The 10909-nt window shown below is 40.3% G+C and overlaps 1 protein-coding gene across 1 annotated transcript; it reads right to left on the bottom strand.

Annotated features, from left to right (window-relative positions):
- Positions 1–3959: 3959 nt before the first annotated feature.
- On the bottom strand, positions 3960–5707 carry LOC138895381 (uncharacterized). The gene is made up of 2 exons (XM_070180064.1): positions 5156–5707; positions 3960–4634 (listed from the first exon to the last, which is right to left on the bottom strand). Exons 1-2 carry the CDS (start codon positions 5705–5707, stop codon positions 3960–3962), a joined length of 1227 nt encoding a protein of 408 aa, XP_070036165.1.
- Between the last annotated feature and the right edge of the window lie 5202 nt (positions 5708–10909).

Raw genomic sequence — 10909 nt, 5'->3', positions numbered from 1 at the left:
TGGAAAAATAGAGTATTACATGGAATAGCTGACGATGGGAATAATATCCAACGCCCGAAGACTCCTCCGTAAGCAATGTTGTGCCGAATGAACACATCCGACCTGACGTAGAGCACACATTCACATTAGACCCACCAACGGACCTCAAGCCGATTTTGATCATACCATATTGGGCCAACAACCTTCCAAGGATCCACAATGGCCCTATTCATGACACACACGAGCAGTCGTCCACTCCCGACCAAACTCCCACAGTCCACAACCAATTAACTAGAGCGCCTTTCAGGCATAAACTCTCACATTAACGATAGTACCAGAATCTCCCTACATCGTTTCAATCCTTAAAAATCAAGTTACTTACATGTCACACTTATACAAATTTACCCGTGGGATACGCTCCCACCACCTTCTGCACCTGGTAGCAAAGCCTGCACCTCCATACCACCAACCATACTAATTTTGTAAAGCAAATCAAGAACCCGCAAATCAATGTCACGCCTCCTTTTTCTTAAAAATATGAGAGTTTTTCCAATTAAAGTGACATTATTCGAAAAGAGATTATTTATTTAATTAGAGTCACCACTTGGAATATTTGTTATGGTGTCCCAAGTCACCAATTTATTTTAAAATCCCAAATGGAGGAAATTGACTCTATTTATGGTCAGTGAACACAGAAGACCGGGTAAGGAATTCTGTTAACCCAGGAGAAGGTGTGAGGCACTCCCGAGTTCTGTGATTTTAGCACGGTCGCTTAACAAATAATACTTGGCCTAATTGTCTAATTTATTACATGTCTAAAAGCCTATTGTGCATTTTATCTTGTACCGCTTTTAATTAAATTGTAACCGCTTTTTAGTATTTATGGGGTTATTTCTTGAACAAGTTAAGATATCGTACACTTATCCTTTTGGTACACATTGCAAACCGCACCACGTGAAACACACCCGCGATTTACAATATATTTATTATTATTATTATTTAAAGTTATAGTCGAGTCGCATCAAATGCACACCCGAATTTGGAATTATGTATCACGACTATGCCACGGAAACCGTACCCATAGTCATGATGATTTATTTATACGCCTAAAGCAGACTACGATATTTATGAATCATTTTCCTAACTACCTATGAGATTTGTTGTAAGGTTTTAGTGTATGGAAACGTTGAGGCATGGAAAATATAATTCAATTACTTTAACCTTTGTTAGATTGATGTACGGCTACATCATTATGGGCTCGAACTTATGTGACTCTATGTATTAGGACTAAGCCAATACAGAAAATGGGTCTATATTTGGAATCAATCTGATTTTACCAAGTCATTAAGGTTCCCTTTTGGCCTGAATAAGCTTTGAGCTTTTGGTACCAAGGTCATGACTCTCGTTTTTGTTCTGTCCTTTTGCTGGGCCAACCTTTTAGGCCCAACAACCTTGATTTGTTCATAGAAGAAATTATGAAATTAACTCAACATGATAGAATTGCATATGAAATCAACATACAGGGTCGTGATTGTTCTTTAATACACGCACAAATCTGTAACCAATTAACCTTATCTTATATTTATAGCCTATGTGATGAATTGATGAACATCGGTTTTCATAATTAAACACCTTCTGAAATATGAATTAAGCTAAATCTAGTATTTAGAGTCATGGCCATATTCCAATTCCTTTTTTACACAATTAATGACTCCTGAAAGAACTATATGATCAACTCATCTTCTAAGCGCAGTTTCTTATATCCAAGAGAATCCAGATTCAACATGAAAGTTTCTAATCTTCATTTTTGGCTTATGGTTTTTCAACTCATGAAATTATAACACTTAGAGAGATAACCTTAACACGAAAGTTTAAGCCAACAAACGTCATACATGAATCATTTCCATTGAAAATTGTTCGAGTACAATCAAGAGTTTCATGTGTCTAAACGCTCTGCTAGCTGAAGCTCAGCTATCAAATTCAGCAAAAACAACAATACCCAAACAGCATTTTTCAGAACTTCAACACCACTCGAACTCCCAGAACGTGAAATAAGAGAAACATACATTGGACCAGGTTTGAAATTGTTGAATGAGTGTGACCAACTGGTGATCAAACTCACCAATTCAAGCACATGTAGCTTATTACATTAATAGGCATCAACTAATTGAACTACTACATGAACACTGATTTTTTACAATTACTTATGTTCCAAAGTGAGGCTAAGTAAAATGTGCAACACACATCAGTAAAGCAGGCATCAACACCTAAAGGAATCATAGACATTCATAAATATTAGACCAACTGAATACATGGGGGAGCACCAAAATAGTAAATGTTTATTCATTGATTCAAACCAAGTAAGTACAGAATGTAGACATACCTAAATGCAGAAAATCAGCAATTAAAGGGCCAAAAAAAGGTCGAAAAACCAGGGACTGAAGCTCAGTAGTGATGAACTAGAAGAAACAGCCCCAAATCTCAGCTAAATGCAGAAAATCAGCTAGACAAAACCAAACCAAAGTCTGAAATCAGTAGATGGATTTCAGCAACTCAGGAACAACCGAATCAGCAGCCACTCGAAATCCCAGCAGAATTGAAACAAAACTAATAGAAAAATGGAAGGAAAAGCAACTTTGAATTTTTTTTTTTGTTTTCTGTATCTAATTTGAAACTCAAGAAAAGATATATCTAATTTTAGGATCTAGGCATGAAGTCCTCAAGCAGGTCATGTTATTTAAGTCTGCGTTATAAGAACTGAAAAGAAAAAGATAAGAAAAATAGAAAAATCAGGAAAACAAAAAGAGACATCTATGGACGATGGAATATTGATTCTATTTCATTGAATTGAAGATAGGAGGGTTTACATTATAATAAAAGACAATAAAGTAAAACATTCGAGTTACACCCTGAAATAACTCGTAATGTAGAAGAGATGGCAAGACTGAACTACCGAGACTCCATCCTGACGGGGAATGGGGTATCCTTCTAGTTTTGGAGCTTGGAATCTAGACCCATATAATACGCCTCGGCAATGATCGTGCCTTCCCCTGGCTTGACCATGTGGGACTCATATATTATTTGTTTCAAGGCTTCACAAATATCGTCAAATTCCTCAGTCGTGAAGGCCTCTTCTTCTTCCACATACTTTGGTTTGACAAATGATTGGGCGAGATGTGGAATGGGTTGGGACAGGACCCACCCATTTTCTTTGCGTTTATTAGCCCATGTTCTATCGGCCTCTGTAGCTCGAAAACCTAAACTGAAACACTTCTCATTAGCAATTGGGATAATAGGCTCAATGATGACTTGCAGAGATACCCTGAGCCCCTTTTCGGGATTGTACCCATTTCGAATCATTTGGGTGGCGACTATGACCGAAGCATTAGACAAGCAAGGATGAGGTAATGGGGCCCCTTCTTCAAATTGGTCGGCGACTATAATTTCGAAAGCTTGGTATACAATATGCTTACTGCCTTCCCTAGCTTCAAGAAACAGGACTGAAGGGTCCCGGTAGATGGATTGCTCATCTTCTCCATGGACAAAAATCTCTTGATTTTCATATTCAAACTTCACCATTTGGTGAAGAGTGGAGGGAACGGCTCCAGCATCATGAATCCATGGTCTACCTAGGAGGAAATTGTATGAGATTTCCATGTCCAACACTTGGAAGGTCAACTCAAAATCCACGAGGCCGATGGTTAGAATCAGATCAATTTCTACTACTGTGTCTCTCTTAACACCATCAAAAGCTCGTACGCAGACGTTGTTAGCTCGGATTCTTTCTATTCCAATCTCTATTCTCTGGAGTGTTGATAGAGGGAAAATATCGACCCCGGACCCACAATCTAACATCACTATTTTCATATAATAGCCCTCATATTTGACAATCATGTGAAGGGTTGTGTTGTGGGCGGCTCCCTCTGGGGGTAAATCATCGTGGCTGAAGAAAATCCTATTGACCTCAAAGAATGTTTCGGTCATTCTTTCCAGTTGTTCGACAAAAGTATCAACCGGACGTATGCCTCATTCAGCGTTTTGAGGAGCACTTTCTGGTGTTCATCCGAACTCAGCACCAGAGATAAGAGTGAGACCTGGGAAGGAGTCTTCCGAAGTTGGTCAACTATTGAATATTCTGAAGTTTTCATCTTTCTGAAGAACTCTTCTGCTTCCTCATTACTTACAGGCTTCTTTGATGGTATCTGTTTATCCCTATTCAATTTGGACTTCTTTAGATCTTCTCGGATGTGGTACTTCCTAGACTGATTCATCTCATTCACTTCTCCCATAACCTCTTTCCCTTTGTATGTAACCACGGTTTTGTTGTAGTTCGAAGGGACTGCAGTGGGATCTTTCATAGGGATCTGTGGTGCGAGGCTGATAACCATGGGCTCAGTCAGCCTTCGTGAAATTACCGGCCCCCGCGCCACATAGGTCCCCTTTGGCACATACAATCTTGGCACACTCAATGCCGCCTTCCTTTCATCGAATTTCTTGGGAATGTTGAGGATAAGTTGTTCTTTTCTTGGAGCCTTAGGAACATAGAGAACCACGTTCTTGGCAGGTGCTGGCCCAGTTTTGGTTTCAACAGCTTGAGGAATCGGAGCAACTTTCTTTTCGTCTTTGGTCGGATTCACAACCGCTTTATGTCTTGCCTATGAATTGGCGATGGCAATAATGTCCTTTAATGCTGGATCAAACTCTTTGTCATCACAAATCATACCAATGACTGGCCCATTATTGTGAGTCGGTAATGGATTGTTGGTCACATTAGGGATCTCTTCGACCCTTAGCACATTTGTTTTTCTTCGATCAAGTTTTCGACCGCCCTTTTGAGGGCCCAACAATCTTTTGTGTCATGGACTTCTATTCATGAATGGTATGCACACTTGGTACCAACCTTGTATGATGGAGATTCTGGAATTTGCCGATTGGGAGGGGCATGTTGCAAAAAATCCAGTTGGATTAGTTTCTGAACCAGACTAGAGTAAGATTCACCAATACGGGTGAAATTATTTTTCCTATGAGGCTCACGAGGGCGTGGATTATGTTGCTATGCATTTTGTGGTGGGCGAGGATTATATAGAGCTTGGTAGGGATGGTTATTTCTAATAGGTGGAGCTCGGGTTTGGTTGTAATGCTACTGAGGTTGTGTGTAAGGTTGGGCATTCATCACCGCATAGCGGGGAAGTGCCACGACATAAGCTGCACCTTGATGTGCGTAATAGTGTTGTGGGGTTCTTGGTGGCATATAAGAATGGTCAGATGATCGGCGATACCCTCTTGAACCCGAAGCCATCACGGCTCCCTCCTCTCTCTTTTTGCGATTAGCTAAACCCCCTGAACCGTTTTGGATGGCTTGGGAGGTAGCTTTCAAGGCAGCTTGACTCAATATCCGGGCAGTTTTCAGATTGTTCTGTACCATCTCCCCAATCTTGATGGCCCCAGCAAATGGCTTGCCCATACCGGATATCATATTCTGGAAGTAATCAACCTCCTGGTCTTGCAGGAAGACTGTAACCATTTCAGTTTCGTCCATGGGCGGTTTTACTCTAGCGGCCTGCTCCCTCCATTTGATAGCATACTCGCGGAAACTTTCCATGGTTTTCTTCTTCAAATTAGATAGGGAGTTTCTGTCTAGAGCGATGTCCACATTGTACTGGAATTGTCTGACAAAATCTCGGGCCAAATCGTCCCATATGTGCCAGTGGGAGATTTCTTGATCCATGTACCATTCCGAGGCGATTCCTGTCAAGCTTTTCTGTGAAGTAGGCCATCAAAAACTCTTCTTTCCCTCCCACCCCTCTCAGCTGATTCCACTATCTCATTAAATGAGTAATTGGGTCTTCGTGCCCATCATACTTCTCGAACTTTGGAATTTTGAAACCGGAAGGTAGATGAACATTTGGGAACATGCACAAATCCGAATAGGAAACACTTTTTTGGCCACTCAAGCCTTGCTTGTTTTTCAAGCTCTGTTCCAAGCTTCTCATCTTCCGAGCCATTTTTTCCTGTTCAGGATTATTAATTGATCTTCCTTGCTTAATCGGGGACTCATATTGTGGGTATTGAGCATACAAGTCAGGAGTAACATCAGTCAGGTTAGGCTAAAATTACAGGCCTCGAAAGGCGAATTTTGAAGGTTCAAAGCATGGCCTGGGCACGGTTGGTTGTGCCATGGTAAAGACCGGTAGTGTGGAGAACAACGTTGACGGTGCTCCGTAGAACGGTGTCTGGAGGCGAACTACAGAAGGCATACCGGTGAAGTTGAATGATGAAGAAGGGTACCCAAATGGGACAAATTGGTTAGTCATAGAGATGTTGGTGGTTCCAACTGTTCTTGGGACCAGCTCGGGGAACCCAAAAATTGCGCTTGGCGGTTACCTACTATTGGACCAGGAGTCCCATATTTCCAACATGCGGAGATGCATCATCTTGTTTTCTTTGGCAGTTGCCGACTCGGGTTGTGAGATAACCAGCTCAGGGCTATCCTCAGTGTTAACAATGCGGAGAGTACTTTCTGAAGCCATTGGAATCTTTCCTTTGGATTTTGTAAAATAGGGGTGAGAAGCCAGATTACCGACTAAACAAACCACTTGAGCAAGACCTGGCTAAGTTTGCACACACAACACCTTTGTCAGTTTTGAGACATTTAACAGATAGGGAATCACACATTGGGGATACAATGCAGTTGAACAGTTAAACGCTTCTACAATGTTTTTAAAATGACTGCGTGTTTCATCTCATCTTTCACTATCTCGTTTTCACTCTGTAATTCCTTTATTTCATTTCCACTCTCTCTTTCTCTTTTATTTTTTCATTCCTGGTTTTCTCTTTTGCCTTTATCACACTTTTCTTCTTTTTCTTTCACTCATTACCTCTCAATTTTCTCTCTATTTTGTTTATTTTCACTTAAATTAACTATGGCTATGATCGAATCCGATGGAGATTTTCTACGTATCATGACACCGCATGAATCAGACCATTACGTAGTTCAGGGAAATTAATGCAAAATGAACGTAAAGAAATATTTTGGGGTTTTTCAAATATTTCATTAACAAAATCTTTTTGTTTTTTTTATTACAAAGACTCGAAGACACTGATAACTGACTTAAAAGAAAGACATACATACTCGAAACAAAATAACAACAAACTCAAAATGGACAAAAGGACAAACAGTCTTGATGCAAGGAAAAAGTAAAATACAGACTCAAAGACTGAACAATCAAGAACACAAATGGGCCTTAAATGTTATTCCGGAGGGTCGCGGCATATTAGACGGTCTCGGTGTGGGCTTGCATGCAATCTCTTCCTGAAGGAACTCTAGATCGGCCATGACCTGGCGAGCGAAAGACAATATCGAAGCAAAGAACATAGCTCTAGTCATATTTTCACATTCACGACATTTCATTGCCGTGTAGTCGGTTATTTCCTTGATTCTGAGCTTGATAGCGCCTTTCTCTTGGAGCAATCGCCCGATCTGTTATTCCCGAACATCCACTATTTTCATAGCCTCGTTATTTTGGTCTTGCAATTTCAACACATTCTCCTCCAATTGGTTAATCAGTGCGTAACAATGTTCTCTTTCTATCTTGAAGTCCTTTACCTGGTGACCCATTTCATTTTCGAGAGTGGCTAACTCTTTCTTCAGAATCGTGACTTCTCTGTCATAACTTTTCTTCACCTGGCAGGCTATCCTTGTCTGCTCTTCTGCATCTTTCTCCACCCTCGCCCGAAATTTTGCCAAGGCTTTTGTCAGGTCGGTCGCATAGTCATGCACTTTTCGCCTCAAGTTTCTTATGATCTTTTCATCCCTATCACTTCTTACCGACGTCTCGGTGGCTATTTTCATTTTCCGAAGCTGAGCTCGGAGGGCTTCATTTTCCCAGGCCAACCTTTTATTTTCCCCCTCATCTTCAGTGGCTTGCAACCTACTTTCAAATTTGATGGTTTTGACTTGATATTCTAGCTTGCTGATGGTGGTCCGGTATTCCTTCTCTTTGGCTAACCAAGACCACTGCTCTTACGCTGTGTCAATAAATTCCTATACATGGGGCCTTTTAGTAGGCCTCTCAGACTCGTCATTTTTTTGTGACTCTCTTTTCGTACCAAGTGATGTACCCAGGTAGAACCTCGCCTCTCGACAAATCATGTACTCGGGTATTTGCCCTCAAATACTGGCACTCGCTCCAAATTTGACGGACCACGTCTTCGAAAAATTGAGCATCAGAGCGAATTTCAACCACATGAATACTGAGGTCCACATACTTGGGAACTGACTAGCATCTTCCAAGTTGCCTCAAAGCTGGTATGGGGGTATGGTTGGATACTACGGAGACCTATCAGAAGGAAGTATGGACCATTAGCTAGCATATGAACAATCTCATCGATAGGGATCCAACCTAATGCCCACTCTATCTGATCTGCGGTCAATGACTGAAGGTGGGTGATCCAATTTCTAACCCCCTCTGGCATTACGAATCATGTCACTCGCATACCAAATTCTTTGATGCAGTTTTTTCCGGTAGAACTGTAATTCATTTATCTGATACAATCATAGGTGCGAGGGTACTTTTGGTCTGAGTAGTCAAAACATGGAGGACTCCAACTACACGCAAGTTAATATGCCCATCCTTCCTTGGAAATACCAAAAGGCCTAGAAATTCCACCATGAAGGCAAAGCATTTATGCATCTCCTACTTTGACCGGCTACCTTTACTACAAAGTCCATTTTCGAGGTCTTTGATTCCTCCTAAATGCCCGTACCGTTGGTATAGGGAGTGAAAAGTGGAAGCTCCACGTGCCAAACCTTTTGTCTTGATCTCTATACTTATTTTCAGTAAGTCTAGAAACTTGTGGGGAGTGACGGTCCTTGGAGACACCAGATACTTGTGTCTCAATCCTTTCGTACTCCCGGCATAGTCTGACATTTCTTCCAGAGTGGATGTAAGCTCGAAATCTGAGAAGTGAAAATATTGTGGGTTGGGTCCCAAAATGATACTAGTGCCTCTATTAGATCACTTCTCGGTTAAATCTTTAATAGTCTGGTAAGCGCCCCCAAGTATTGATTGACTTTGTCTCGTACTTGTTTTCTCAAATCTTCCCACCATATGTGGAGTGTCAGTGGGATCTAGTCCATAACCCTCACAGGTAAAATTCTGAACAGTGCTCATTCTGCATATTTTTAAAATTAGGGTGACTAGGTTAAAACATGTGAATTTTGTTTAAGAACTAACCAACAAAAAATTAATTTTGCAAAACCCAAGTTAAAACAAAACACGACTACTTTTGCAAATATGGCCCTTCAGCACTTCGGAAGGGAAGATTTTAGGGTTGTGCTTGCTAAGTGGCCTAAAAATTGAAAAAGGACCATAGGTGGCTATTCTTGCAAAAAGGCCTTACGGCGTCCCGTCGGGACATTTATGGCTATTTGGGCAAAAATGGCATCACCTGACTTTATTTATGACAAAATGACAGCATTTCATATTTTGGTTTTTTTTTGCAAAATGAGGCCGAACCCGATGAAGGTTGCCTACGTATCTCACATCCGGTGAGAATCAAACCTGCGTAGTTCGGTCAGTTTTGACACAAAACGGGAAAAACAAGACTTTCAGAAACGTTGGCTTATTTTCAAATGGCTTTTCTTTTTCTTTCACTTTTTCCAAAATTTCGGCAGAGTTTTAGGAATTTTCAAATACCTGGATTTTCAAAATCGGGTAAATTTCTCTCTCCTACCTCACTCTTGATTTTTGTTGATTTTCCTTCCCTATTCTAGAAGTCAGTCAACATGGGAGTCGAAACAAATAAATGCACAAGTAGCACGTAAAATGCATCAGGATGGTCTTTTAATTTGGGTACACGTGTCCTAGACGGACCCAACCCATGTGCTGAGTCCCCAAAGTCAAATACACGTGATGCAAACAAACGTTATTACTAGGGATCCGGCATGAGGTTATGTTATTCTAGGTTTGAACCCATCTTACCCAAGGTGTGATGTTCTAAGAGCCTATTGTGCATTTTATCTTTTACCGCTTTTAATTAAATTGTAACTGCTTTTTAGTATTTATGGGGTTATTTTTTGAATAAGTTACGATGTCGTACACTTGTCGTTTTGGTACACATTGCAAACCGCTCCACGTAAAATGCATCTGCGATTTACAACATGTTTATTATAATTATTATTTGAAGTTAGAGTCGAGTCGCATGAAATGCACTCCCAATTTTGGAATTATGTATCATGACTATGCCAAGGGAACCGTACCCATAGTCGCGATAATTTATTTACGCTCCTAAAGAAAACTACGATATTTATGAATCATTTTCCTAAACTACCTTTAAGATTTGTTGTAAGGTTTCAGCGTATGGAAACGTTGAGGCATGGAAGATGTAATTCAATTACTTAAACCTTTGTTACATTAATGTATGACTACATCATTATAGGCTCGAACCTATGTGACTCTAAGTATAAAGACTAAGCCAATACAGAAAAGGGGTCTATATTTGGAATCAATCTGATTTTACCAAGTCATTAAGGCCCCTTTTGGCGTGAATAAATGGGCCTCACATTGAAGCCCAAAGCATCATTTGATCTTTTGGTACCAATGTCATGACTCGCGTTTTTGTTCTGTCCTTTTGTTGGGCCAACCTTTTAGTCCCAACAGCCTTGATTTGTTCACAGCAGAAAATATGAAATTAAATCAACATGATAGAATTGCATATGAAATCAACATACAGGGTCGTGATTGTTCTTTAATACACGTACAAATCTATAACCAATTAATCTTATCTTATATTTATAGCCTATGTGACGAATGGATGAACAATAGTTTTCATAACTAAACACCTTCTGAAATCTGAATTAAGCTAAATCTAGTTTTTAGAGTCATGGCCACATTCCAATTCCAATTTTACACAATTAATGACTCATGAA

This window comes from Nicotiana tomentosiformis, chromosome 7, assembly GCF_000390325.3.
Source record: "Nicotiana tomentosiformis chromosome 7, ASM39032v3, whole genome shotgun sequence".
NCBI classification, from domain to species: domain Eukaryota; kingdom Viridiplantae; phylum Streptophyta; class Magnoliopsida; order Solanales; family Solanaceae; genus Nicotiana; species Nicotiana tomentosiformis.
This window is presented reverse-complemented; position numbering and strand designations above follow the sequence as displayed.